Source organism: Penicillium longicatenatum, assembly GCF_028827895.1.
Source record: "Penicillium longicatenatum strain IBT 33135 chromosome Unknown contig_6_segment0_segment0, whole genome shotgun sequence".
NCBI classification, from domain to species: domain Eukaryota; kingdom Fungi; phylum Ascomycota; class Eurotiomycetes; order Eurotiales; family Aspergillaceae; genus Penicillium; species Penicillium longicatenatum.
Window position 1 is genome coordinate 353779 of NW_026643123.1, and position 27035 is coordinate 380813.

At 50.4% G+C, this 27035-nt stretch overlaps 11 protein-coding genes across 11 annotated transcripts; 5 read left to right on the forward strand and 6 right to left on the reverse strand.

Moving 5' to 3' along the window:
• Nucleotides 1-1558: 1558 nt before the first annotated feature.
• On the forward strand, nucleotides 1559-3103 carry N7484_008341 (putative eukaryotic translation initiation factor 3 subunit EifCl; the record flags this gene model as incomplete). The annotated part of the gene is made up of 2 exons (XM_057118728.1): nucleotides 1559-1864; nucleotides 1982-3103. 2 exons carry the CDS (start codon nucleotides 1559-1561, stop codon nucleotides 3101-3103), a joined length of 1428 nt encoding a protein of 475 aa, XP_056968283.1.
• Nucleotides 3104-3821: 718 nt separating this feature from the next.
• On the reverse strand, nucleotides 3822-4893 carry N7484_008342 (HesB/IscA family protein; the record flags this gene model as incomplete). Its single annotated transcript, XM_057118729.1, has 2 exons — nucleotides 3822-4190; nucleotides 4543-4893. Coding segments are annotated over 2 exons (720 nt in total), but the record flags the coding sequence as incomplete, so codon positions are not given.
• Nucleotides 4894-7180: 2287 nt separating this feature from the next.
• On the forward strand, nucleotides 7181-8817 carry bna5-1 (kynureninase; the record flags this gene model as incomplete). Its single annotated transcript, XM_057118730.1, has 4 exons — nucleotides 7181-7370; nucleotides 7429-7775; nucleotides 7841-8318; nucleotides 8375-8817. 4 exons carry the CDS (start codon nucleotides 7181-7183, stop codon nucleotides 8815-8817), a joined length of 1458 nt encoding a protein of 485 aa, XP_056968285.1.
• A 425-nt stretch (nucleotides 8818-9242) lies between these two features.
• N7484_008344 (MFS transporter) lies at nucleotides 9243-10835 on the forward strand (the record flags this gene model as incomplete). Its single annotated transcript, XM_057118731.1, has 2 exons — nucleotides 9243-9485; nucleotides 9567-10835. The coding sequence occupies 2 exons, from the start codon at nucleotides 9243-9245 to the stop codon at nucleotides 10833-10835; spliced, it is 1512 nt and encodes a 503-aa protein (XP_056968286.1).
• Nucleotides 10836-11062: 227 nt separating this feature from the next.
• Nucleotides 11063-11740, reverse strand: N7484_008345 (ER membrane protein complex subunit 4; the record flags this gene model as incomplete). Its single annotated transcript, XM_057118732.1, has 3 exons — nucleotides 11063-11138; nucleotides 11189-11535; nucleotides 11606-11740. The coding sequence occupies 3 exons, from the start codon at nucleotides 11738-11740 to the stop codon at nucleotides 11063-11065; spliced, it is 558 nt and encodes a 185-aa protein (XP_056968287.1).
• A 518-nt stretch (nucleotides 11741-12258) lies between these two features.
• On the forward strand, nucleotides 12259-14921 carry N7484_008346 (putative AP-2 adaptor complex subunit beta; the record flags this gene model as incomplete). Its single annotated transcript, XM_057118733.1, has 6 exons — nucleotides 12259-12294; nucleotides 12531-12715; nucleotides 12777-12852; nucleotides 12911-13275; nucleotides 13329-13757; nucleotides 13808-14921. 6 exons carry the CDS (start codon nucleotides 12259-12261, stop codon nucleotides 14919-14921), a joined length of 2205 nt encoding a protein of 734 aa, XP_056968288.1.
• A 364-nt stretch (nucleotides 14922-15285) lies between these two features.
• cwc25 (U2-type spliceosomal complex subunit CWC25) lies at nucleotides 15286-16743 on the reverse strand (the record flags this gene model as incomplete). The annotated part of the gene is made up of 2 exons (XM_057118734.1): nucleotides 15286-16627; nucleotides 16718-16743. 2 exons carry the CDS (start codon nucleotides 16741-16743, stop codon nucleotides 15286-15288), a joined length of 1368 nt encoding a protein of 455 aa, XP_056968289.1.
• Nucleotides 16744-17288: 545 nt separating this feature from the next.
• N7484_008348 (SH3 domain protein) lies at nucleotides 17289-21085 on the reverse strand (the record flags this gene model as incomplete). The annotated part of the gene is made up of 4 exons (XM_057118735.1): nucleotides 17289-19108; nucleotides 19175-19267; nucleotides 19323-20703; nucleotides 20774-21085. The coding sequence occupies 4 exons, from the start codon at nucleotides 21083-21085 to the stop codon at nucleotides 17289-17291; spliced, it is 3606 nt and encodes a 1201-aa protein (XP_056968290.1).
• Nucleotides 21086-22023: 938 nt separating this feature from the next.
• N7484_008349 (Rtr1/RPAP2 family protein phosphatase) lies at nucleotides 22024-23001 on the forward strand (the record flags this gene model as incomplete). The annotated part of the gene is made up of 1 exon (XM_057118736.1): nucleotides 22024-23001. The coding sequence occupies one exon, from the start codon at nucleotides 22024-22026 to the stop codon at nucleotides 22999-23001; it is 978 nt and encodes a 325-aa protein (XP_056968291.1).
• A 474-nt stretch (nucleotides 23002-23475) lies between these two features.
• On the reverse strand, nucleotides 23476-24022 carry N7484_008350 (40S ribosomal protein eS17; the record flags this gene model as incomplete). The annotated part of the gene is made up of 3 exons (XM_057118737.1): nucleotides 23476-23556; nucleotides 23620-23849; nucleotides 23908-24022. The coding sequence occupies 3 exons, from the start codon at nucleotides 24020-24022 to the stop codon at nucleotides 23476-23478; spliced, it is 426 nt and encodes a 141-aa protein (XP_056968292.1).
• A 978-nt stretch (nucleotides 24023-25000) lies between these two features.
• Nucleotides 25001-26737, reverse strand: N7484_008351 (tetratricopeptide repeat protein; the record flags this gene model as incomplete). The annotated part of the gene is made up of 1 exon (XM_057118738.1): nucleotides 25001-26737. The coding sequence occupies one exon, from the start codon at nucleotides 26735-26737 to the stop codon at nucleotides 25001-25003; it is 1737 nt and encodes a 578-aa protein (XP_056968293.1).
• Nucleotides 26738-27035: the final 298 nt, after the last annotated feature.

A 27035-nucleotide genomic window follows, 5' to 3' on the forward strand; every position in this document is an offset into this window, starting at 1 on the left:
AATATTTAAACTAACCAGGTAAATCTAACCATGGTTTGAAAAGCTCTCGAGTCAATTAGCATTGGAAAAAAAAAAACTGCCGGTGGTACTTGTGATGTCGGCGCGTATCACTGCAAAAGAAGTGGCCCCAATTTTTAATGGAGTCGGCCTGAATGGAAAGATATGTGAAGCATGAACGCGTGTGTTTGGATGATACTCGAAGGTTTGTTAAGTCGCCGTGGCCTCAGGCCGTAAAGCGTGTTTTGTTCTGGCTCTAGGGATCTAGAAGAAGGGGATTCAGGTATAGATCCCTATCCAACAGACACGATATGATACCTCGTCCAAACTGAAGGAAAGACCTGGGGTGGAGGTGTTAAGGGGGTGAATTTGAGGAATAATTGGGCAAGCAGGCGTCCTTTGAGAGATGAGAGAATGGCGAGCCCGTCACCTCGCCTCCCACACCCGGAATACTTTTCCGGTGCAAACAGTACCACTGGGAACACAGCACCAAGGTCTACGTAACACCAGCACCAACCTCACCTTGCTTTGAAAGGGAATTGGTTGGTGGGATCTGGCCCCGGGTACCTTTCTATTCCCACTTTCTGCGCCTTACGCTCTTGGGCAGGTGCCTAGTGGGAGCTAGTGCATAAAAAGCCCTTCAGAGACCGGTACTTTACTGGCCAGGCAACTTGCAATCTTTTGTTATAGAAAATGAAATCATGTACACGTATAAAATAATGTACCTACAACTGGTTTGTTTCCCTGTGTCAAATAGGCGACCCTGCCCTTGGTGGCCATTTGTTGCTTCGATGGATTCAGCCTAGTAGTGTTATCATTTGTTTTCTAATCTCCAGCAAGATCAGCCAAATGTCTATGGCGGTTTTGAATGTCGATTTTAATAGTAAATTATGAGGTTATGGACAGTGTCAGGCCATGGAATAGACAGATCCTGTCACATTTGAGTAGGCGCAGCAGCTAGGTACCACGGTACCATGTACCCTGTTCTTATTTCCATTTTCTGCGCAAATCACGAATTAGAAATCCAAAAGATGGAAATCCGAAGCCAATACTGACAGTCTGCAACATTGATATGTTAATCAGACAGGCCAGGGATTCGATATATTTCATGACTAGCCCTGAACTATGGACACACATAACTACGATTCGAGTGCTCCTTAGCCAGTCTTTCAACAGTGCATGACTTCAAAAGACCACAAAGTCATGCGACACTCTGATTCAATGAGTAAATGTATCGCAACAATTTCAATTCATCTCAAAAACTATCTTGTACATACAGACATTCCGCTAGATGTTGCTCGTGATCATGCATAAATACACATAGCTGAGTCATCCAACGATTTTATGCGCAGATAAGATAAGCACAAACACCGAAGCGAAAACCCTCAAAATTCAACTTCTAGTGGTAAATCCCACACGCCGACGACGGACGTGCACCCCCACCACTCAACCCTTCCTTCCGCCTCTTGCCGTCATCTCGGCATCTCGAAGCAGAGAATCTATCCTTCTCTCTTTTTCCTCCCATACAACTCGCAATCCCTTGCCTCCTACCACTCCCACAATGTCGTACGAAGACCGCGCCAATGCGCGCCCCAACCTGAACGACGAGTCTGATGTTGAGGAGGAGACCATGGCCAACGACTACCGTGAGCAGGTCAACTTTGATGATAGCATGAGCGAGCTGGACCGGACGACTTCCCTTGGTGGTTCACAAACCCAGGACATTCAGGCACAGTTGGCTGCTGCCGCTACCCCGCTGGAATACCAGGCGACTCTGGAAACCAAGTTCGCTAGCTACGATAACTACTGCAGTCTCTTTCACTACATCCTGAACTCGGAAGGCCCCGTGGATCTGGAGGTCCCCTCGGTAGGTGCTTTGGATGACTCTCAAACCCGATCTTTAAACAAAGAAAATGAAGCTTGGCAAATTCGTCTTGCGAAAGGAATTGTGGACAGCAGGCTAACCAAAATCCTTCATATATAGTACTACTGGGCTTGGGATGTCATTGATGAGTTCATTTACCAATTCGAGTCCTTCTGCCGCTACCGCAACCGGATCGCTCGCACGGGATCCAACGAGGAGGAGGCTCAGGTGCTCCGCGAGAACCCCAACACATGGGGATGCTACTCGGTCCTTAACGTCCTCTACTCGCTCATCCAGCGCTCCCAGATCAACGAGCAGCTGGCTGCTATCAAGCAGGGTGAGGATCCTCTTGCCGTTGCCGGTGAGTATGGCTCCCGCCCTCTCTACAAGATGCTGGGCTACTTCTCCATCGTCGGTCTGTTGCGTGTGCACTGCCTGCTTGGTGACTTCAGCCTCGCCCTGAAGACCCTCGACGACATCGAGATGAACAAAAAGGCCATGTTCGCCCGGGTGATGGCCGCCCACTTCACCACGTACTACTACGTCGGTTTCTCCTACATGATGATGCGCCGTTATGCCGATGCCATCCGCATGTTCAGCCACATCCTGGTCTACGTTTCCCGGACCAAGAACTTCCAGAAGGGTGGTAACAACTACGATGCTATCGCCAAGAAGAACGACCAGATGCTCGCTCTGATCGCGATTTGCGTGGCTCTGCACCCCACCCGTCTGGATGATACCATCCACTCCGCCGTCCGTGAGAAGTACGGTGAGCAGTTCCACCGCATGCAGCGTGGCGGCCCCGAGGCCCTGCCCGTCTTCGAGGAGCTCTTCCGCTCCTCCTGCCCCAAGTTCATCAGCCCCACTCCTCCTGACTTCGAGAACCCCGCCTACAACGTCGACCCCGTCGATCACCACACCGCCATCTTCATGGATGAGGTCAAGAACACCCTGTTCAACCCCACCATTCGCTCATACTTGAAGCTCTACACCACCATGGACCTGAAGAAGCTGGCTGGCTTCCTCGAGGTGCAGCCCGAGCAGCTCCGCTCTTGGTTGCTGGTGAACAAGCAGCGCAGTCGCCAAATCCGCTGGGTTGAGGGCAGCCTGCTCGAGGGCGACTCCGCCATCTCCAACGATCTCGACTACGCTCTCGAGGACGACCTTATCCATGTTAGCGAGACCAAGGCCGGTCGCCGCCTGGTGGACTGGTACCTGCGCAACCTTGCCCGTGTCTACTAAGTGCCCGTGCCCAATACACATCACGTTCCATTCCGGATGTGTTGCTCTGCTGGTATTCTGACAAGTTGTCAAAAAGAAAAGTGAAGAATGGACTTCTACATGCAAGAAAGAACGGACATGACTCGAGATGATTTTTTCTTTCATATTATTATCCCGCTTCCCCTTGTTTTTCTCCCCCATTATCCATATTGCCCCCATCGCCCTGCTTCCGATACGCTTTTTACCTTTTTTTTTTCATTTTCATATTTTTGTGAATCTTTTTGTGTTTCCCCTGGTCCTTTGGTTTTACGGAGTCCGTATGGATTCAAAACCATGTCAGGCTTCTGCGATGGCTTGGGAGGGCGTACGATTTCTCACATTTGCCCCGGTCTGCTGTTCTTCTTTGGTCTTGGGCGATTTGGTCCCCGAGGCGAGTGTCAGGTGTGAGGTAGAAGAAAAAAGACTTGATGAAATGCATAGACGCAATGATTCTACTTGGTTTTCCCATATGTAGCCGTAGTGTACAGCCCGTAGTGTTTTCTGTACTTTAATACGGGAGTGTATCGCTAGGTAATGGGAATTGACGGTTTCAAGGGAGAGAAGAGGGGTATAACATGCAAATTAGTCTATCTAATCGCCACGCAAATGCCATAACTATATGTACACGCCAAAGCGAAAAAGAAAATAGGGTAAATGTAATACAAATATAGAAAATCCCAATGTTTTGATGTCAATTCACTCAGCCCATCACATCGAAGCTCGTTCCACAACCACAGTTACTGGTTGCTCGTGGATTATCCACAATCGTAAATTGGCTTCCAATCAACTCTGTCGTGTAGTCTACTGTACTGCCAGACAAAAGCTCCAGTGAAGGCTCGTCCATAACGACCTTAGCTTCTCCGGCTGCATCCGCTGGTGCGCCCTCAGCGTCTTCTCCCTCAAAGACAGTGTCTTCCTCGGCGTCAATCTTGGACGCTGACTCGAGCGACATCATGTACTGGAAGCCATGGCAGCCACCACTAGTGACTGTGATGCGCAGGTGGTGGTAGGGGTTCTCTTCTTTTGTGGCTGAGGGAGAAGAGGATGGATTGGTGATATCGCGAAGACGCTAAAGTAAAGTCAGTTTATGGAAATAATGGGGAAAAAAAGAAAGAAACAAAAAGAGAAGAAAAGCAAAACAGAAAGATTTTTAAGAACAAAAGGAAAAACATACAACAGTTAGGATTCGCATGTGGTCACCCACCATACTACTAACTAACCGGCGTGTGGCTTAAGTACGGCTGAGCGGACGGGAAGCCCTGTTCTCCACACCCTATGGTCGTATGTACAAGGATCATCATCAAACTGGCTTAAGCCGAGCCTCGACTTTCCTTGTACTCATAATCAATTGGAATGAAGCAGCTTCCCATCCCATCAAAACAACAAAAAACAAGAGTTGAAAGAGACTAGTGTGAACCTACCTCAACAGCACGAGGAGAAATATTAATCATGAGCGTCTCCCCATCATCTCCAGCCCTCGGATTCTGAGTGACCTTGGTGGCTGACCGAACGGACGAAGACGAAAACGAGGCAACAGGCGCCTGTAAACGAGAGCAGGCAATCAAGGAGCGTGGAATTGAGGGTCTGGATAGGGATGCAGAGGCGACAACTGTTTTCCGGTGAGGTGCGATTTCGCCGACGGAGAATGCGGAGAGGCGTGTAGCGGGCCGAGAGGTTGAAAGGAACCGACGGCACGTTTGCTGGGATAACTGGCGGGCGGGTGTGGATGAACGCAAATATCGAGTCATATTGGAGACGTGTATTGTGCGTTGTTCTTCACTCAGGGCGTAGGCAGAGAAAGGTGGAGGTTTAGTTATGATTTAATCGCATCGTTCCATCTAACTAATTATCTCGGGTTTGTCAGATCGGCAGTGGCGCGATTGGTCAGCGAGGGCGGAGGGTGGTGGCAGAATCTTTTGTTGGGATGACTGGATCGCGGGGTGCATGTGCTTGCCTTCAACTAGGTAGTGTAGTGCCTGTGGACCTATATGCCACCTGGAGTGGGGAAATTGGATCGATGTGTTATGCAAAGAACACTAGGTACTGATCTTCAAAGGAAGAATTGTAGTATGTAACCCGAAATTTTCCAAGGAATATATATTTACTATGGATATATCCGAACTGGTAGTGCCCCTTGACTACTTATCCTGGTTTATCTCACTTAAATATCAGCTGGCAAAGCGGGGCTCTCAATTGCCTATGAGGATTGCACCAGCCTTGCAAGTAGGATTCTTATTGGAGGTACAGAGGCCGTCGTTGAAGACATATCCAATATAGCAGATAGGCTTCGTGTGGAACACACTTCTCGCCATCGCGAGAGCTTCCAAGAGGGCAAATTGGTATGCCTAGGACACAGGTTTGAACATCAAACCCCGTACCTGTTGGACAACACTTGACATGTCCAGAGGAGTGATCGATGGTGGGCACTATGTCGTCAACTTTCAAGTGTATATTGACGGTGAGGGGTTTGGCCATTCTGCTAGGCCTGAGAGAGAGACAATGCAAAGAAAAAGGCCAAGGCCCTATGAGTCTTTACCATGCTATTTCTCGTTGTCCTTCAAATGAGTGGACTTGGTTGCTTGCTTCACACTTTACAGTGCTGTCAACACGGAGGGTTATATAGTAACTTCATTTTCGACTAAATAATGAGTCAATAATTACAAAAAAAAAACAAATATTGACATCAAATCCAACGAAAGGAGAATAGAGAGTTGGTTACGTGACAGGAATCAGTGGCTTTGTCGATTTAACCCATTTTGTGATGGCATTGCATCGCCCATGGCAAATCTCAGAACATACCACATGTATGAGTTGAAGCAATGGTATCGGACGGTTCTTGGGCGGTTTCATTCACAACGATCAATCATCAAGTCAGCTCTCACGATTGGAGACATCATCTGCAACTACGTGTTTTATTGTATTGGTCAAATGCATCAAGGATAGGGAAAATCAAAAGAGCGTCAGCAACTTGCAGAGTAAAATGAATGGACTGCGTTGGCTAGTGATTTTCTACATTGAATGGCCAGAAAGTATAGTTGATTGGCATCAGAATGACAGGAAACAAGAGCCGCCTGAGCTGAAGTTGCACGTGTTTGGTCGATGCCACGCTATCTGTGGAGTTGCCTGATTTGTGGAGCTGTGGTTGTTACACGATGCCCCGTATCATGCAGCTTCCCGGCTGATCGCGGGGCCGCTTCGCCCAAAGATGCATGAGACTTGTCTTTGCGGAGTAAAAGGTCCGCAGGATGCGGGCCGACGCGCGAGAGAACCGCGGCTGCATGCTCATTTTGGACTTGCCTTGAGAACAATGCCAGCAGGTACAACCGTGGTGGCGTATTGGCCGGTGTTGGCGGCGCCGTGAACCTGGTCTGCAAGGGATCTAGCGTCATACCCGTAAGGAAGACCCTCTCTGGTACTGATATCCAAACTTGTCAAGCTCTAACACTCATCAGAACTTCCTGTCAACGGTCGGTACCATGTCTCTTCACTCTTGAATCAAAGACCCGGTAATGAGATCCGCTTTTTCCCGCGATTGGGGCTGCTCATTAGGTCTTGGAAATTTCACCGTTCAAGATGGCATTGATCGGATCGTGGCCTCGATTCAGGTTTTTGCGAACTTTGTCTGATTTTCCCTGGACTAATTTGTGATTTTAGGGGCTCTTTCGGGATTCTGGATGAATACAGTCTGTAATCGTCTATCATCGTCTGTCTTGTTTCATCATATCATGAGGACATAGTAACTTATTGAGTAAGCTTATGAGATTTAATTGGGGCAGAGATCATGGGTGTTTCAGAGTCAAAATCAGTGGATGCACAGATATCTAACCATCCGTAGCATTCTCATTCCAACCTCTTATCATGCTTCATAGTACATAGATGCCAAATCGGGAAGGTGGTGAAAGAGCGGGAGTTGATGGCAGAATATTCAATCAGCCAAGTGAATCGCGGGGTGCTATCTTTCCAGCGCTGTAGTTTATTACTTCTTGTCCATTCCATATTCAGCAAGATAGACCAACCTTGGAAGGCGGCTCCCCGTGAAACTCAACCCTATCTCCCACCATGGGCTCGCGGCAGCATCTTCGTGATATGACATCAGGCCCCCCACTTCCATATCAGGATGATATCAGAGCCTATAAGAAAGAATATGCCGAGGCTCTCGATGCCCAGGATCCTCTTCACAAATTTCGGGACGAATTTATCATTCCATCCAAGAAGGACTTGAAGCGAACCACTCTAGCAGTGGATGAAGGTAGGTAGTGTGGCAATGACTTGGCTTACCTGCGATGGATATTGACCTATTTACATAGATGTCAATGAAGCTGCAGACCCCAGATGTATCTACTTCTGCGGCAACTCTCTTGGTGTTCAACCTCATAGCACCCGGAGATACATTGAACAGTATCTACGAACCTGGGCCACAAAGGGCGTGACAGGTCATTTTGTCCCTCATGACGACGAACTTATTCCTCCATTTGTTGACGTCGACACCGCGGCGTCAAAGTTAATGGCTCCGGTTGTGGGAGCTTCGCAAAGTGAGGTAGCAGTCATGGGAACCCTGACTGCCAATCTTCATCTTCTCATGGCCAGCTTCTACCGTCCCACTCAGGGAAAGTATAAGATCATTTTGGAAGGCAAGGCATTTCCCAGTGACCATGTATGTTGTCTAATATCAATGATCGTCTGTGACTGTCTATGTATAAACTCTAACATGAAACATAGTACGCAATCGAGTCGCAAATCTTGCACCACAATCTTGACCCAAAAGATGCAATGGTCCTGATTGAGCCCAAGGACCTTGATCACCCCACCTTGACAACAGAGCAGATTCTTCAGGTGATTGATGAAAATGCCTCTAATACGGCATTAGTCCTGCTCTCTGCAGTTCAATTTTACACTGGTCAATATTTTGATATTGAGCGCATCACAGCACATGCCCAATCAATGGGCATTTTAGTTGGCTGGGACTGTGCCCATGCCGCTGGAAATGTGGATTTGCGCTTACATGACTGGAATGTGGATTTTGCAGCGTGGTGCACTTACAAGTACATGAACAGTGGACCCGGCGGAATGGCAGGGCTATTTGTTCATGAACGCCACGGCCATGTAGATGAACAGCAGGACGGCGAGGAGGGATACCGTCCCCGCTTTTCAGGCTGGTGGGGTCACGATAGCAAGACCCGCTTCAAGATGGTGAACAGTATGTTTTGCTTCTGAAGGATATGACCTTGGAGATGTAAATGCTAATTAACTTAGAATTCCTTCCTCAGCCCGGTGCCGCAGGCTTCCAACTTTCGAACCCCTCCGTGCTGGATATTAATGCCGTCATTGCGTCTCTTGAAATTTTCAACCGCACGACGATGAAGGAAATTCGTCAGAAGTCGTTGAACCTCACGGGCTATCTCGAACATCTACTAATCAAATATCCACTTGATTCTCCGCCCGAAGAGAAGCCATTTACCCTCATTACACCATCGAATCCAGCCGAAAGAGGTGCTCAGCTCAGCTTGCGGCTCCAGCCCGGACTGTTAGACCATGTTCTTCATCACTTGGAAGAGAATGGAGTCGTTGTCGATGAACGAAAACCTGATGTGGTTCGGGTAGCGCCTGCGCCATTGTATAACACCTATGCGGAGGTGTGGGAGTTTTGCCAAATCTTTTTGCAGGCGTGCCGAGAGGCTATCAAGGTTCGGCAATGATACCCAGGTGTATATGTATGATACGAATCTGTGGGTATGTATGTATTAAATGGGAAAGATGAGCTACTTGGATACTTGAAATCCTATTGGAGATTCGAATACATCAATGATTTCAAAAAGGCCGAGATATGAGCAAACGAACCATTGAAAAGGATCGGGACTCAGGCATCTGAAGTATCTGGTATATGGGTTCCGGTTTCGGTAGGAAGGCACGGACCTAAGGGTCCGGACTTAAGCCGGCGCTGATAGGCGTTCTAAAGTAGAAGCTTCGGGTACTCGGCATTTGGAGCCCCACAATTGGTTGGAACTTAAATGATTTTTTGAGGTTAGGATCTAATCCCATGCCGGATAGTCATGCCAGCATAACCAAGGTTCCCTTCATCAAATATTTCCCTGGGATACTTACTTCTTCGCGTCTCACGGACATGGAGAAATCTACTACGGTTGACTTAGAAACCTCGCAAGACCATGGAGATAACACCGAGGACAACACTGGCGACTATTCCGTCTTTACACAGAACCAGAAGCGGTTTATCGTGTTTATAGCCTCCTGGGCGGGGTTTTTCTCCCCGGTCTCTTCACAGATCTACTTCCCTGCGTTGAATACTCTTGCGCAGGATCTTCATGTGTCCAATTCACTTATTAATCTCACTTTAACGAGTTATATGGTTTGTTCCTCCAAACCTCCAGGATTCTGCAAAAAAAAAAAAAGTTGAGTCTCGGCGATGAAGCTAACATGCCGAGCACAGATTTTCCAAGGCCTATCGCCGATGTTCATCGGAGATTTTGCCGATAAGGCCGGGAGACGACCGGCTTACATTGTCTGCTTTACGCTCTACATTGCTGCTAATATTGGCTTGGCCTTGCAGAACAACTATGCTGCTCTTTTTGTCCTTCGGTGTTTACAGAGTGCAGGAAGTAGCACAACTATTGCTCTCTCCTCTGGCGTTGTTTCTGATGTCGCGACTGTGGCCGAGCGAGGCTCATACATGGGCTTTGTCACAGCAGGCTCCCTATTAGGTCCCTCAGTTGGTCCGGTCATCGGAGGTCTACTAGCTCAGTATCTCGGATGGAGAGCGATCTTTTGGTTCCTCACCATTTTCGCAGGTGCTTTCCTTGTCCCATTCCTAATCTTCTTTCCCGAGACTGCTCGTGGCATTGTCGGTGATGGGTCTATACCGCCGCAGAAATGGAACATGTCTCTGATCAGCTATCTCAAGACCCGCAAAGCTAGGGCAGAAGGAATTGAGTCCCCAGCCAGTACGAAACAGCAGAAGCTGAGTTTCCCAAATCCCTTCAAAACACTCGCCATCGTGTTCCAGAAGGACACCAGCATCATTTTGGCATCCAACGCGATTCTGTTTGCGGGGTTTTACGATGTCAGTGCCACTATTCCCTCGATCTACAAAGAACTTTACGGGCTGGACGACCTCCAGATCGGCCTGTGCTATATTCCCTTCGGCCTTGGGGCTACCATCGCATCTATCCTGAACGGCAAATTCCTGGACTTCAACTATCGCAGACTGGCAAAACAACTGAACTTCCCATTGGTCAAGAACCGCTTCGTAGACCTGCGCAATTTCCCCATCGAAAAGGCGCGTCTTCAGATTGCATTTCCTCTCCTAACGATTGGCAGCCTGAGTATCGTGGCCTTTGGATGGTGCTTGAATTATGGTGTTCATCTCGCTGCTCCGACCACCATTCTATTCGTGATGGGGCTTTCTCTAACGGGGTCTTTCAATACTGTTAGCACCCTCCTAGTGGATCTATATCCGACACAGGCTGCCAAGGCGACTGCTGCTAATAACTTTGTCCGGTGTTTGCTTGGAGCTGGTGCTACGGCCGTTGTGGATCTCATGTTGTCATCCATGGGCCGTGGCTGGTGCTTTACTTTTGTTGCCCTTGTGATGCTATGTACATCACCATTGCTTCTGATTGTGATCTGGCAAGGACCGAAATGGCGCGAGGAGCGTCGTTTGAGAGAAGACTCTAAACAAGCTGGTCAGTCTGCCGCATGAGAGATTGGAGATGTCAAAACCGGCTGAGTTTTAATGCGCATATTATTGCCTGTTACCGCATGATTGTCAACGCCGTTACGACCAAAATATTTGCATAATCATATGGATACCCCTTTGCAGTTTTCAGTTCATAATATACACGCTTATTCAAGGGCCTGAATCGTGATGAAATCAACTCCTGTTGCCAATTTGCCATATTCTGCAAGCACTCTATACTAATGCGAGTATCACCTAAAAGCAAAATAAGCCTGCTCCAAAGGCTGCCGTTCCGATTCCCATGCAAGCCAATCCGATCTTGTTGTCCTAAAAAACTGTCAGTATCAATATTAGAGATCTTTGCGGTGAAGACATACGGCAACAGTCCCATGGCATTGACCTTCCAGATTCCCAATGCCAATAAACCCAACTGCATAAGAATATAAACAGCCTTCACTCCGTACAGACGTCCATGCGTAGTTGGAGTGTCGAACTTGGCAAACATGACATTAGTGTTGATGAGACCCTGGATAGGGCCCTTGAACAACATGAAGACCATCATAATGCTGAAAATCTGAAGGCTGTTTCCGGACATGTACATCATGATCGCGTTCATGGGAATCTGCTTGGATGGGGCGATGGCGATCTCCCACGCTTTCTTGAGCTTCAGAGCGTCGGTCTCTTCGGGTTTCTTCTCGGTCGGTTGCTTCTGCTGCTGCTTCTGCTGGTAAATTGTTAGAATATCACTAAAAAGGCCCCACAGAGGTTTGTTCTCAGGTTGAGTGTGCTCTCACCTGTTTACCTCCCCGGGTGCTGGAGAAGCCTGGTGGATCCTGAATGCTGGTGGCAGCTTTGGTGGGACGTGGCATGGGGGAGTTCAGCGCGACCACCCATTGCGGCGGGGGCGGAGGAGGAAGAGGCGAGGACATAATGTGATATGAGGCGTGATGGTGTCGCAGATAGGATGTGGTGGAGGTCGAAAAGTGGGAAAGGATGACGGGGCGAAGGGTTCCCTCCGCAGCTCCCACTCCACTCCGCCTTGAATCTCAGATTCTCCTTTCTCTCCTGAACTCACCTTTCCACCCAAACTTCGATTCTACAGTTTACAGCTACCTTCCGCCCGGGTCTCTATGCTTGATCATGTCCAATCGATGATTTCCGCTGTCTCCGAATCCCCTGAACCCACCGTGGCGCAGTGAAAAAGCCGCGCCCTTTTCTCGAGGCTTACATCCTACGCCTACGAACTACACCTTCATCTCGATCTACTCTCTCCAGACTCGCCCCAAATCGAACCCTGAACTATATTTTACCTCCCATATCTAATATTGTTTGCCTTTCGACTATTGTCAACTCAATCTCGCATGTGATTGATTGGACCGACGCTAGAACCAAACCTACAAAGAAGGAACCGCCACAGAATCCCCTGCGATTCGCCCACGCCGCAGCCATGAGTTCTGGGGGAGATGCGAAACTATTCGCTAGGGTATGTACCCTCTCTTATCGTCTGATCCTCCATCAAAAGTCCTAAAATGACTTTCCCCTCTTCCCCGCACATCACACACCTTGCACCTTAAATGCGATGACCCTTGCGGTTTATACCGCTTGGCTTTTGCGATCTGCCTTTTTACATTGAAATTCCCCACCCGCGAGTCCGCCATGTTTATCGGGTTCGCCCCGTATCCTCCAGGATATAGCTCACGCTTTTCGCGCAATCCACAGGGCAAGGTCGCCGAGCTGCGAACTGAGCTTCAAAGCGGAGGCAAGAAGGACAAGAACTACTCCGCCAAGAAGATCGCCCTCAAGAAGATTGTGGCCAACATGACTATGAGCAACAACGATATGGTTGCGCTGTTCCCCGACGTGATCGAGTGCATGAACCTACCGAGTTTGGAGATCAAGAAGATGTATGTTGGAATCGAGCGACCTTGTGGCCACTCGGAAGCTTATTGCTGACCTATGCTTCAGGTGCTTTTTGTTCTTGGTGAACTACTCAAGAATGAAACCGGAGGCTGCGTTGAAGGCGCTGCCCACTTTGGTCGAGGTATGGCGTCCACCTGTGAGAGTAATGGAACTCGAAAGATGGCTGATCAGCTCTATAGGACATGGGAGATAACAATCCTCTTGTACGAGCGCTTGCTCTGCGAACCATTTCCTATGTCCATGTGCGCGAATTTGTCGAAGCGACCTTCCAACCACTCAAGCGCCTCATGCAGGACAACGACCCTTATGTCCGCAAGACAGCCGCTTTCTGTGTTGCCAAGCTGTACGAACATGACAAGAAGATGGTTGAGAACTCAGATTTGATTGATCGCTTGAACCGCATGCTCAAGGATGAGAACCCAACCGTTGTCTCCAGTGTGCTGGCTTCTTTGGTGGATATTTGGGGTCGCAGCGAATCGATATCTCTGACTATCGACTACACCAGTGCTTCAAAGCTGGTTTCGATCCTAGCGGACTGCTCCGAGTATGACTTGTCTTTTACTACTAATCCCTAAATGCGCGCTAACATTTGTCTAGATGGGGTCAAACCTATATCCTTGAAGCCTTGATGTCATATGTGCCCCAGGACACTGCTGAGGCACTCCTACTGGCAGAGCGAATTGCCCCACGGCTATCTCACTCAAATTCTGCGGTCGTTCTTACGTCCTGTCGAGTACTTCTTTATCTAATGAACTATATTTCCGACGAAAAGCATATCACCTCATTAAGCAAGAAAATGTCACCGCCCCTCGTTACTCTCCTCGCCAAGCCTCCGGAGGTTCAATACCTGGCCCTGCGCAATGCCATTCTGATTCTCCAGAAGAGGCCGGAAGTTCTCCGCAATGATATTCGCGTTTTCTTCTGCAACTATAACGACCCAATCTATGTCAAAGTGACCAAGTTAGAGCTGATGTTCATGTTGACCACGAAAGATAACATATCTGTGGTCCTGGCAGAGCTTCGAGAGTAAGTCATGTCTCTGACTCTGTCCTTCATTTGTACTAATCATAGACCAGATATGCCACTGAAATTGACGTGCATTTCGTGCGTAAAGCAGTTCGTGCCATTGGAAAGCTTGCAATCAAAATCGAGTCAGCCGCACGGCAATGTATCGAAACATTGCTAGAACTGGTCGACGCCAAAATTCCTTACATTGTCCAGGAAGCCACCGTTGTGATCCGCAACATCTTTCGGAAATATCCCAACCAGTACGAGGGCATCATCGGCCACGTGATTAGCAACATTGACGACCTTGATGAGCCCGAAGCCAAAGCAGCCGTCATCTGGATCATTGGCCAGTATGCAGACCGAATTGAGAACTCCGACGGCCTTCTCCAGGACTACCTGGCTACCTTCCACGACGAAACGGTCGAAGTGCAGCTGGCTCTGCTCACGGCCACAGTAAAGCTCTTCATCCAACGACCGACCAAGGGCCAACAGCTCGTACCCCAAGTTCTGAAATGGTGTACTGAGGAAACCGATGACCCTGACCTTCGAGACCGTGGCTACATGTACTGGCGTCTCTTATCCACCGACCCAGCAACAGCCAAGCAAGTAGTCATGGGCCAAAAGCCACCCATCACAGCTGAAAGCGAGAAGCTCGACCCCCGCACCTTGGAAGAGCTTTGTCTCAACGTGGGCACTTTGGCAACCGTCTACCTCAAGCCAATTCACCAGGTTTTCCGCGCTGCACGACCCCGCCGACTGCAACCCAGTCCGGCTCTCCAAAGGCCGCGCGTCGAAGACGGTACAGCTAACATGCTCGAATACAACCCGCCAACCGCGAATCTTGCCCCCACCTCCACGAGTAACAGTGGTCTAGCCACTATCATTACAACGGGTAACCCCATCAGCCCTGTCAACGCTCCTCCCCCTCCTACATTCCCCGTCAGTGCGAACCCGGTTCCGGGCGGTCTGAGTCCCAACTCTGCTGCTATCAACGCGGCAGACTCCTACTTCAATAATATCGGTTCTCAGCAAATGGCATCTATGAACCTAGGTGGCCGAGACGATGGCGATGTAGGCGGTGGTGGTGCCCAGACACAATATGTTGTGACGCAGAACTCGCAGCAGGTGTATCAGCCACAACTGGCTGGTGGTGCGGCTACGGGTGAGTTGTTGTTGCTATAATCTCTTGAGTGTGGATGTGTGCTAGGACTGGAACTATGTTGTAATTGTAGATAGCATATCATGTCATGCCTGCTAGGATGATAAGCATAGGGAGTGTATGGTTACTTAATCTTTATTATTCTTGTTTATTTGGTTTGATACTTGGATTGACAATACATTGGTTTTTGGTGGCCGGGCTTCCCTCCGAATGAATGTACGTATAAAGTAGTAAAAGGTAAAACCTAGCACTACTAGGGTTCAAATTTGGATATCGTCGCTAAGATAAAGATAACTAAATACATGAATAAACCGAGGTATCATAGAGGGCTTGCAATGATTCACGACGGGGGCTAGAGATAGAGCAGAGTCTGATAATACATTTTAATCACTCTTCATCCATCTTCGACAAACCACCACGACTGCGACGGATTCGCTCGTCGAGACTATCCTCCTGCACACGCTTGTGTACTTGCGACATGAATGCACCACGGTCAGATCGCTGTCGATCATCGGCTTCCCTCTGCGTCTCTTCCTTCTTGTCGATATCGGCGATACGCTGTTGCCGGTCTGATTCCAGCTCGGTGGCATTGGATTGCATCTCTGCTAGCTTGCGAGCACGCTCCTCCTCAAGGGCTTTGGGATCAGGTTTGGGCTGTGCAGGACGAGGCGGTCGGCCAAAGTTCTCACGCCTGGTATTGAAGTTGTCGTTGCGTCGAGGATAGTCCCGACGGCTATCTTGATCATGGGAGCGGCCATTGCGATCTTGGGTCGGGCGTGGCGAAGGGCTGCGTCGACGGGGAGAGGCGCGTCGAGGAGACCGGGCACGGTCGGTATCGTTGTCGGGCTTACGGCCACGATCTCGTCTGTCGTCTCGGTCATTGGGGCGGCTGGGGTATGAATCTCTTCTCTCTCGGTACTCGCGGCGACCTTGATCACGGTCTCGGTCCCGGTCATCACGGCGAGATCGCCCATCGTCGCCTCGACGATCCCGATTCTCACCACGGGTTCGCTCATGATCTCTATCGTCTCTCCGATCCCGGTCGTCACGATCCCTCTCGCTGCGGTGTCTGCGTGAAGATCTTTCTCCCTCAGCAGGCGATCTGGACCGACGCCGATGTGAAGAACGATGAGACGGACGTCTTGGATCATCCTCCACCTCACCGCTATACCGTTTGCGATTCGAATCATGGTCCCGATGTCTCCGCTCCCTCCCATGGTCGCGGTTCCGATCCCCACCTCGCCTCTCCTCTCTCTCCTTCCGCTTCATGGTCTCTTTGACCATGGCCTCATACGCCGCCTGCTCTCTCTTCTTAACCTCGAATAGCGGGTCGGCCATCACCTTCGCCATGGTGTCACGCGCCGAGCCAATAGATGGCCCCGCAACCGCAGCTGCATTTGCACCGACAAGATCTGCGCCCTTCTCCAATTTTTTGTTATCGGTGTCCTTCTTCAGCAAAATGCCATCGATCCGTCGCTTTCCGAGCAAATAACCTTCCATCTCTTCGGAATACTGGCCCGTTGCGCTCGAGGGTGCCTGGTACATCCAATCAACGCGATTCTGGGTCTTCTGCTTGCCGGATGCTTCTTGGAGGCGCTGTAGCTCTTGAATCTGGCGCTCTTCTTCACGTTCGCGGCGGAGTTGGTCGATCCGCTTGCGCTCCTCGAGCGCTTTCTGTTCTTCCGACCATACGCGCTCTTGGTTGCGCAGCAGCGATGGGTGCCATGACCTGGAGATTTGTTAGTGGATATCTCGATTTTGCGGGAAATGCTGTATGCCTTGTCGGAAAACAAAGAATTTGCAGGTTCAAGTAACTTACTTCTTCAGATTCAGATCACCACCCATGTTTGCAGCGATAGGAGAAAGTTTTGTGGAAATAGAAGATGCAGGACAAAAGTCGAGAGATGCTGCCCGACACGATAGACATGGAAGTCGCGTTCGTTGCCTAGGGCATCCACGCGGAAACTTATCATGTGATTGGTGCCCTACTCACAAGGCTGCATACCTTTACTTCTAAGGTGACTACTAGTCTACATAATCGTGCTCTACAAAAATGTCTCGAATAGAAGATTGGTTACATTGCAAATAGGTACAGGCAAAGAAAAATAGGGGAAGGGCATACAGAGCAGAAACAACATCTGCCTGGACGAGAGAAAAAGAGTGCACGCTCGCTCAATTCTCCAAAAAGAAAAAGACAACCATCCCGCCTGTTACTCATTAACACATAAGCGGAATGGCCGAGAAAGGTCAATAAACAAGATGGAAACAAAGTAAGAGGGGAAGAGAGAATATCGACCTAAACTCATACACGAACCCACCCGATCTACAAAAGAAAAAAAAACTCGTTTCATTGAAGGGATGCTTGGGACACAGTGGAGCGTATTACTTGCTCATTTGTTGTTTTCCCAGCCAACCCAGCTGCGTGGCATAACTCGCCAGACCTTGCACTCACCACTGCGCATGTCATTGAGCTTGAAGCTCTCCATCTTCACCTTTTTGCTCTCGCGCCCTTGCTCCCAGGCCCGGATCTTCTTCTTGGTACCATCCCAATCCACAACGATGCCAACGTGGTCAGGCTTTCCAACTTCAGAGTTGTATTTCTGGTGCATAGTGCCACGATGGCCTTGGAATCGAGCATTGCGGAAGCTCACAATATCACCAGCGCGGATCTCGTCATTCTGTGAGACCGACGCATTTGCCAAGTTTGAATAAACCAAAGCACCGTACGCCCGGGTGCCAACGGGTAGCAATGCATCGGCCAGAGGGTTCAGGAGATGCTGAACCAGACCGAAAGGAGTACCATCTCCTACAGTAGAATTTTGATAGGAGTTAATGGACTCGGAGATCCTGATACCAATCTGGTTGTGTGCCTGTTCCAACTGGTCCTGACGGGGCTGAAGCGGGGGCGGCTCATGGCGTTGCTCCAGGGAGACATCTGCAGGGTTCCTGGGATCAAACTGAGCTGCTATAACGGTCTGGGAGTAGTCCATGAAGAGGATATAAATGTCCTTGGAGACAGTGGTCTTACCACCGCGCTTTGAGGAGGAGGACTCTTCAACCTCAAAGAGTATATCCTTTCGATTTTGGATAGATGGCGGCGGGGTGTTCGGCTGTGTCCACCAGAGGGTGTTTTCCGCATAATCAATGTCAGTGGCAATGAAGCCCTGGTCAGTGGAAGGGCGGGAAACATCCATGGAACGCCGGATATTGGACGGGCCTCTTGCCATGTCCATAGAAGGGCGCGTGCTGCGCGTTGCAGAAGGGGACGGCATAGCTGGGACCTGGGATGGGGGAGGCAGTGGGGCTAGAGATGCACGCTTTTGAGACATTGGTACAGGTGGCGCCTCATTTGTAGGGCTTTGTACAGGAGATGTATCATACAAATCATCAAAGCTCTCTCTCACTGGCTGTTGCGGAGGAAGAGGAGGCGGTACCTCTGGGCGACCACTGGGAGGAACCGGGGGTGTAGGCAAACCATGCCGAGGTTCAACATAGTTGAAAGGGTCATATTCGTCGTCCCCACCGTATGGTGGCTCTCTGCCAGGTGGGGGCGGAGGTGGTCCTCGAGGTGTATCCATAGAGGCTCTAGCATTGCGAGGAGGCTGGCTTGGGGGCAGAGGCGGGACTCCTCTTGGAGCGGCGGTTGGAGGAAGGGGTGGAGGAGGACGAGACTCCGGAGGGCTGCGAGGGGATTGAAGAGAATACTCATCAGTCATCATGCCCTCGTCAAAGCTAGAGTCACGCTCATGGGCTCTCAGTGCATCCTTGTGCTTGACACCGGACGCAATGTCAGTATCGTAGTCGCCATCGTATTCCGTCACTTCTCCTTCAACATCTTCTCCAGCTTGGCGGGGGGCGGAAATGGCACTGCCGCGACTATCCGCAGTGGATCGTCGACGTGGCTGGCTTGGAGGAGGTGGAGGTGGGGCACGGCTTTGCGCTGGTGGCATGGGTGGGTTTGATGGAACGGGAGGAGGGGGCCGACTAGCTCTCTTTTCGGCAGTTGACGTCTGGGGCAAGGGAGGTGGTATGTCATAGGTTGAGGAGCGACGAGAACCAGTGTTTTCAGAGATTGCAGGAGCAGGTACAGGCGGGGGAACGCCTGCGACAGATTCCAAGGACAGGTTGTTTGCATGAATAGATAACTCATCGTCGGATTCATTACCGGCATCAATGCCAGGTGGTCTGAACGAAGAAGGGAGAGTTCGGGCTAAAGATTATTGGTTAGATTGTTTTTCAAGTCACAAAGGCGGCATTCACTAAAATGAGAACCTACCTCCGGGCACTGGGGGCGGGGAGGCCATCTGCTCCGTAGGCACAGGTGGTGGAATGGGTCGAGACTCCAAAGGTGGAGGAGGAGCAGCTCGTTCTGACAAAAGATTAGATCTTTCTTCCACAGACTATCCGAAGGAAGAATCACTCACCACGGTTAGGGACAGGAGGACGTTCCGTAGAGGAACGCGGGGGAGCACCTTCATGGACAACATCTTCGACGTCTGGCACCTCTTGCGGGGTATGTTGCTCTTTGATAGGAGTCGCCAAATTTTCCTCTTCTTCCTTCTCAACACCAGCAGGCGGGCCTGGTCTAGTACCGATGTTCATTCCAGGAAGCGGAATCATTGGAACTGGAGGAGCATGGCCAGGGGACGTCGGTTCAGGCTCAGCAAGCCTCTTCTCTGACTCGCCAGGAGTCTTGGGCTTGCGAGGGGCAGGAGCACCCATGCCGGGCATGCCACCTGGGGGACCGAAAAGGCCCATCATACCCATACCACCACTCATCTTGGCCATTCGATTACGAAGCTCCATTCTGCGTTTGGTTTCGGGGTCCATTTCTTCCTCTTCCCCCTCCTCTTCTTCGTCAGCATCCTCTGACACATCCTTCTGCTCAGTAGTGTGGGCGGGCGGAACTGGAGCTTGACGTGGGCGCTCCTCATCATCTTCTCTGCTGGTAGAGGTCTCTCCAGCATCCTCGGAGTCTGCTGCGGCAGAGTAGTCGGCATCATTCGATTCGCTGGCGATCTCTTCATGAGGTGAGAACGGAGGGGGCATGGTGGGAGGAGCTTTGGTTCTCAAAGTATCAACACTGGGGTCTCGTGGAGCTGTCGGAGCTTCAATAGGAGAAGCCACCTGTTCTTCGTCCTCATCGTCTTCGGCTGCCAGTGCGGCAGTTTCCACTGGCTGCTCAATAGGCTGCTCGACAGTCTTCTTCGGAGGCTTCGGCTTCTCTTTCTTTTGAGCAGCCTCGGCATGGCGCTGAGCTTGTTCAAGCTGCTGCTTTTGAAGAAGAGCTATCCGGTCCTTCAGGCTGGTGGGCTTTGGCTGGTCCTCTGCGCCTTCCTCGGCATCCTGTGCCGCCGCTGCCGGCGGGGGTGGTGGTGGTGGTGGCCGGCTTTCAGAAACAGGCGGTTCCCGAGCAAGCTGTTCCTTAACCTCCGGGTCCTCCTCTCTCTTGTAAATTTTTGCAGCAGGTTCTCGCGGTGGAGCCACGAAGGAGTCCTTGCTTGGGGGCGGAGCAACGAACTGCTTCTTGACAAAGGAGGACGGCTGCTGACCACCAGGCTTGATAGGAGCAATTGGTGCGGCAGCGGATCTATTGAATGCAGCAATTCGATCTTTAAATGAGTTCCCTGCAGGCTTCTCTCCCACGGCCGGTGGTGGGGGCTTTGTAGATGCCTTCGCTGGAGGCGGGGCGGGGGCAGCAGCAGCAGCAACGGGGGCAACGGGAGCGGGGGCCGGTGTAGGCTGAGGGGGTGAGGATGGAACCTCCACGACCGGAGTGGGGGGGGTTTGGAGGCAAGACTTGGGCTTGGGGAGCATCAGCTTGTTGGAAGCCTGTTTCGGGTTCCTCCTGTTCCTCCTCGGGTTGCGCCGTTACCTCGGGTTCTGGCTGGACTGGGCTCTCAGGCACAGCCACGGGAGCTTCCACCGGCGCAGGTTCAGGCTCCTTCTTTGGTCTGGTAGGACGGGCTGGTCGCGGGGGTGCCGGAGGTTCATATCGCTCGACGAAGTTCTTGGGGAAGATACCCTCTTGCTTGGCTCCCGAGCTGTCTGTGTATTCGCCATTGTACCACTCGGCATCCTCCTCGGAGGTGACGGTTACGATCTGACCGATTGGGAAGCTAAGGTCGTCATCGTGGCCCGAAGCATACTCGAAGACCGCTCGAACCGTAAAAGGCGGGTTGGACATCTGGCAAAACGACCTCGTTCACGGGGACGGAAGAGGTAAAGAGAACGCTAAACAACAGGTGTGTAAGGGCAACCGGACGAGAACTATACAGGGCCGAGCACCAGCTCAAGTACGTGCAGCATGCAGTGGTTGTTTGACTTCGTGGGGGAAACAGTTTTTTTTGCGCCTACAGGCTGAAGAGTCGGTCAGCGTGGGACACAACGGGTGCCTAGTAGGTCGGAGATGAGGGGGTTGGAGGAGATGACGAGGGGGCCGTTTGGAAAGGGGAACTCACACAGTCAAATAGTATCGATCACCCTTAGCAGAATTAAGGATTGAGAGCGATGCACAGGGATGATCGAGTGCAAAAAAAGGACACAGTTGGGGACAGAGGGGGAAGTGGAAGGAAGGGAAGGTGAGGTGGTCGTCACTTGGCGGGATGAGGGAACAGAGGCTCCACTGACGATCGGCGGCTAACAAGCAAGCAACTGAACCAGGGTACACACATCTGGTATAAGCAGTTGTTCAAGAAATGGCAGATTATGATCAGTCCTTGGGCATCTTCGACTCTCGTCTAGTAAATATACATTTAGGAGGGTAAGCTCATATAGCTTCTATGAAGTCATGCAGCCTTCCAATCACGCAGTAGGTATACGTATGTGCACTTCTGATAAAGAAAACAATCAAATTCTTTGTCATAGATTTAGATAGATCTATCTATACCCAAGCTAAGCCCCGCTGCAGCCCAATGTGCGAGTGAAGTGTCGTGACTCTTATTGGCGACATCATCGCCTCGCAAATCCCGGGGTTTCATTGCTGGTTCCCGTTGCTCCGTTTTTTTGGGACCGAAGACCCGCGAACCATAATTTCCTTCCTCTTGCTCTGTACTTCTACCTTCTTCAAATCTCGCCCATAAAGCACCGATTTAGCTGAATATTGAGCTCAACTCATTCAAAATCATGGCACCCTCACAAGGCCCCCCCAAATCTATTTTAAAAACCTCCCTTCCCTCTGCATACGCCGCCGTCAACGCCGAACAACCAGCGCCACACCACCCGTCCTTGTCACAGGAAGAACAAGATAGATACCTTCAGGGCCGACCTGGCGCAAATGCACGTCACTTGGATATTGCACTGCAACATGCGCAGCAGATCCAGGCCCAGAAAGATGCCGAAGAAATGATTCTAGACCGTACAGTCGAGCTTCTCGCCATCCCCGCCTCCTCCTCCGCGGACCCGGCTTCCCCCTCACCAGACGAGGCGCGGACTTTCAAATCTGCACTGGTCTCATTCCGACCGACCGATTACGATAATTATATTGTGGAGCGAAACTACGAGGATCTGTGTGGTTATGGGCTTTGTCCTCGAAAGAATCGCAAGGAGGCATCGAACGCCCGGGGTCAGACCTTCCACTTTAAATATGGCGCCAAGGGAAGCGGACCCGGTGGTCGTGGCCGCAGCATGGATATTGTACCTCGAGAGAAATTGGAAAAGTGGTGCTCGGACGAGTGTGCAGAGCGGGCACTCTTTATCCGTGTGCAACTGGCAGAAGAGCCTGTTTGGGAGAGGCGTGCCAGTGATACTCGAAGCATGAGAATTCTTTTGTTGGAAGAAGCTCGTGCGAAGCGCCAGAAGCAGCCTAAGCCCGAAAGCTCATCCGCTGCGGCAGTCACTGCTGAGATGGAGAACTTGAAGATTCATGACCCCGATCGCTCACGCGAGCTTGCTCTGGAGCGTGGCGACAATACCGTCATTAATCGTGATGGTCGGGTGGACATTCAGATCAACGAAAAAGAACTTGGGTCTGGGCCTTCTGCTAGCGCACCGCAGTGGCGGCCAGAGGACGCTTTGGGAGGATCCATCGAAGGACATGTTCCCCAGGAACTAGGAAGCAAGCGCTCGACTCAAGACGAGGGAGATCTGCTTGATCAAATTTGAAGGCAGAGGCCATGGCATCATTTGGCGTTTTCGAGCGGTTTACAGATAATACCCTGTGGAGGCATATCATAGCATACGGGAACATGAAAAGTCTACGAAATGACCAACTATAACTTGATCTTCGGCTGCACGACGACCAGCATGACACCAGTATCTGAGCATAGCCTTGACCAATGGTCTGGGCCTTCCGAATCAGAGATCCAGGAACCCCTACGTAGTTCCAACCAGGGGACAGATGTCCACGCAGGTCTAAACACGAGAAAAAAGTTTTGGCAATCAAGCGTCATCCCCAAAGGGGAATCGGCGACACCTTTGTCATAGGGAATCATTTTTTCATTCCTCATCCATAGATAGCCTCCATTATCATGCTATAACCATGATAGCCGGGAAAAAAGCCAACCAGAACAAGTATCGGGTAACGCCGGGGTGTCGACCGAAGACAAGCACTTTTGGATATTATCGAGGGTGCTGAATTTAGCGGGGACCGAAGCGGCGGGGGCGCTCAGCGTTCTGCTGCTGGGAGACGGTGACGACGTTGACCTTGAGGTTGTCGAACTGTGGGGGCATCAGGTTAGATAAAACTTCCCCAATATATGAGCAGTGTCGGGGTTAACTTACGCCGAGGTTCTTGAGCAGGTCCTTGGTCTCAGCGTCGACGTCGAGCTGGCCAGACTCGGTCTGGGAGACGTCGAGGGCGGAAACCTCAGGGACGTACTGGTCCTTGCGCTCACGCTCCTCCTCCTGGAGCTTGAAGGAGATACCGCGGACGGGGCCACGCTGGATACGCTTCATCAAGTGGGTGGTGTAACCAGCGATCTTGTTGCGGAGACGCTTGGAGGCAATGATGGCTGCGAATTCGTTAGCTCACAGATACAATGCAATATTCGCGATGGAGAAAAAACTAACCGATCTCATCGCAGATGCGCTTGTTGGTCTCGAAGTCGAGAGTCAACTTGGGGTAGTAGCGCTCGATGATGACCTTGGCGGACCGCTTAACGGTCTTAGTACGGACGCGACCCATTTTGGCGAATTGTTGGCTGGAAGGATGTTCGAAGAGGAAACTCGAAGTATCACCAATTTGGATAAGAGTTGGCGGTTGCTCTCGCTTAGTCTTTTGTGGATCACAGCCCTAGCCCAGCCCTAGATCACGTGTGGGACATCTTGTCTTGTTATGTAATACAAACCATGGCTTCTTGCCTCAGGCACTAATATCGGCACCTACAGTCTGTTTGCTAGATATCCTAAATTAAACTCTTCTTCCTAGTTCTAGTGTATGATTAGTAATGAAAGACCTGCTATGAAGACCTGAAAGTCGCTCTACCGTGCATTTTGCCATTAAAAAGGTCATACTGCTCTTCCTGAGTACTATTATTGCCTCAGGCCACAAGGTGATGGTAGTAACCTTTCTATCACACTATGTACTTATCTAGGGGGCTTGTCTTGTACAAATACTAGCTTTGGGGACAAAGCTAACCGTTTCAGCAGCTGCTCCCATAAGTGACACTGTCATCGATGGATTGCATATACTACATTTTTCTCCGCAGAGGGAGCGATGTGGACCAATCCGGTAAGGATCACCTCGGACCCATCTCTTAAATTGTGGGTCCTCATGCATTGGTGGAGTACTTTCATGGCCAAACCGCAAGCCTTCAACCTTCAAATTATACTGCATCTCTGATTTGCTGACTGAAGACTACCTCAGACTCCGCAAGCTCTCACGGATGATGCAGAAATCACCCAGTCTTTTATCTAACACCAGATGATTTCTATATCTTACTCCGCGACCATAGAGACGTTGTGTTAGGACTGAGAGGCATCGAACTCACAAGAAAGTGCCTTTGTGGGAAATGAACATGGCAATTTATCCATTTGTCTTGCTATACGGAGCTGGCAAACAATTCCTCATCAATATTAAACACTTGCATGCCGCAAAATGAGTCAAGGCTATCTTCACTCAGTACTCACTGACATATGGATCATGAAGCGAATTCTTCGTGCTTCAGTGACAGCCTTTTTTCATATAGCACGTCCCAAGAACTTGTGGTACCTCAGAATTGTCCAAGCGACAGAAGCACGACGACCTGATGGGAACATCTGCTACTGCAAGAGCCAACTTAACCGACTGCTCGATCACAGCCGCCTCTTCCATCCTTCCCAGGCGTGTCAGGCACTCATGATACCCCTTGAGTGACCACACATTGTTAGGGTGCCGACGGGGACGAATTATGGAATTGTCCAAACCCAGGTCCGCACGATATGTCTTCGCCGCTTCTTCTAGATGGCCCTGTTCCATCAGCAAAGCAGCATATGCGTGCCGTACAGGCTGCATCCACGACCAAGGCTCGCTATAGGGCAGTTCGTCTTCGAGATTGATTGCACGGCGGAAGGCAGCAAAGGCGATGTTGTAGCTAGCGCAGCGGTATTGAATCTCTCCCTCCAGCATGGCTGCGGCTACCTTGAGCACATCGACCATTTTGCCGTTATACGCGCGCCGAGACTGGGGTACTCGTGACCACGCTTCATGGAAGTTATCTTGTTCTTTCATTGCTGCGTCCACGTCTCCTAGGGCGGCGAGTGCTATTCCTCTGGCATAATGGGTTATGGCGGTGGTGCTTGAATATAGTACCCTATCGTGAGGTAGCTCTTTGGCCTTGAGTTCCTTCCACATACCAAATCGCACCATTACATGGATGCCAACAGACATAAATTGCTCTAACCAGTCAGCCATCGGTGGTGACTTAATTCGAAGGACTTCTTCGGGAATTGTTGACTCCATGCGAGTGACCGCATTGAGGGCAGTCTTCGATTTGCCGGCAAACATAGCCGCATAGATCAAAGAATGATAATTGTGCATGCGGTAGAAAGTATAGAAATTTTTCGCGCCTGATCTTTTGAAATATTTCTCGTCCACGAGGGTTGCTTTGGAGTTTGAGGCGATTGAGCGCCGCCAATCTCCGATCAGGATATCTAGGTGTGTAGGCATATGGTTGACGTGTCCAGCTTCGGGAACAAGCTCACGCAGATGGTCGGCTACGTTGATGCCCAGCTCTGGAGTGGGTGACATCTCAATGAAGTGTATATACAGGTGAAGAAGTCCAGGATTCAGATATGCACCGTCCTGCTCCTGTGCCAGCGCTTGTTCTAGCACAGCTTTTACCTCTATGGTCGGGGCCTTCGGATTTGGTTTGCCTGTGAATAGATCCCACAAGGCCCAAGGGGCCATGTTCATCAACGAATCGGCATATAGAGTCGCAATATTTAGATCATGGCCGAATGCGTCGTACACTGGTTTCATGGCGCTGGCATATGCTTTATTGACGGCGTGGTAATCAGTCGCAGGTCGATCTGTCGGGAAACGCGACTGTATGGCCACTATTAGACCTTGTTCGAATGCATTTGCCCTTGCAGCGAGCTCTTTCGCAGTTCGGGATGCCTTGTAGCCTAGTTTAACGGATGTATGGAGATCATCGTGGTCGAATTTGTGCCATGCCTTGTTGTAGTTTGGTCCAACGGCATAAGCGATGCCCCAGTACGCCATTGCACAAGCAGGGTCATGCGCAGCAGTCTGTTGAAAGCAATAAGCCCCTTCTGCATGGTTGAATGAATATACCCAAACAAGGCCTCGGTTGAACCAAATCTGGGCGTCGACGCTAGTGGTAGTTATAGTAAAGTTAAATGGGCCTAGATTATAGTACTCGTCGTTGGCTGGAACAGGCGCGACAATTTCTTGAGCCATGGTGGAATTCGCTCGAGGTAAAGAGCAGGTTCAAAGTGATTAAACAAATAATTGCCAGAGACTGAGATTGTAGAGTGTTTATGTAGTTGTGGCTTTAATAGGCTCACAAAAATGTATAATTTACGAGGAGATCACGTCACAGAACGATCTAGTCCGCCACTTGTCGTGTCACTTGATCAGACACCGTAATGCAACAAATCAAACGCCGGAAATGGAGACACGAGTTCGGTCACTCAGGTGAGTAAAGAATAACTTTTGAGCTCGGAACCTTGTAGATATTTGGCTCCAGATGTGTTGT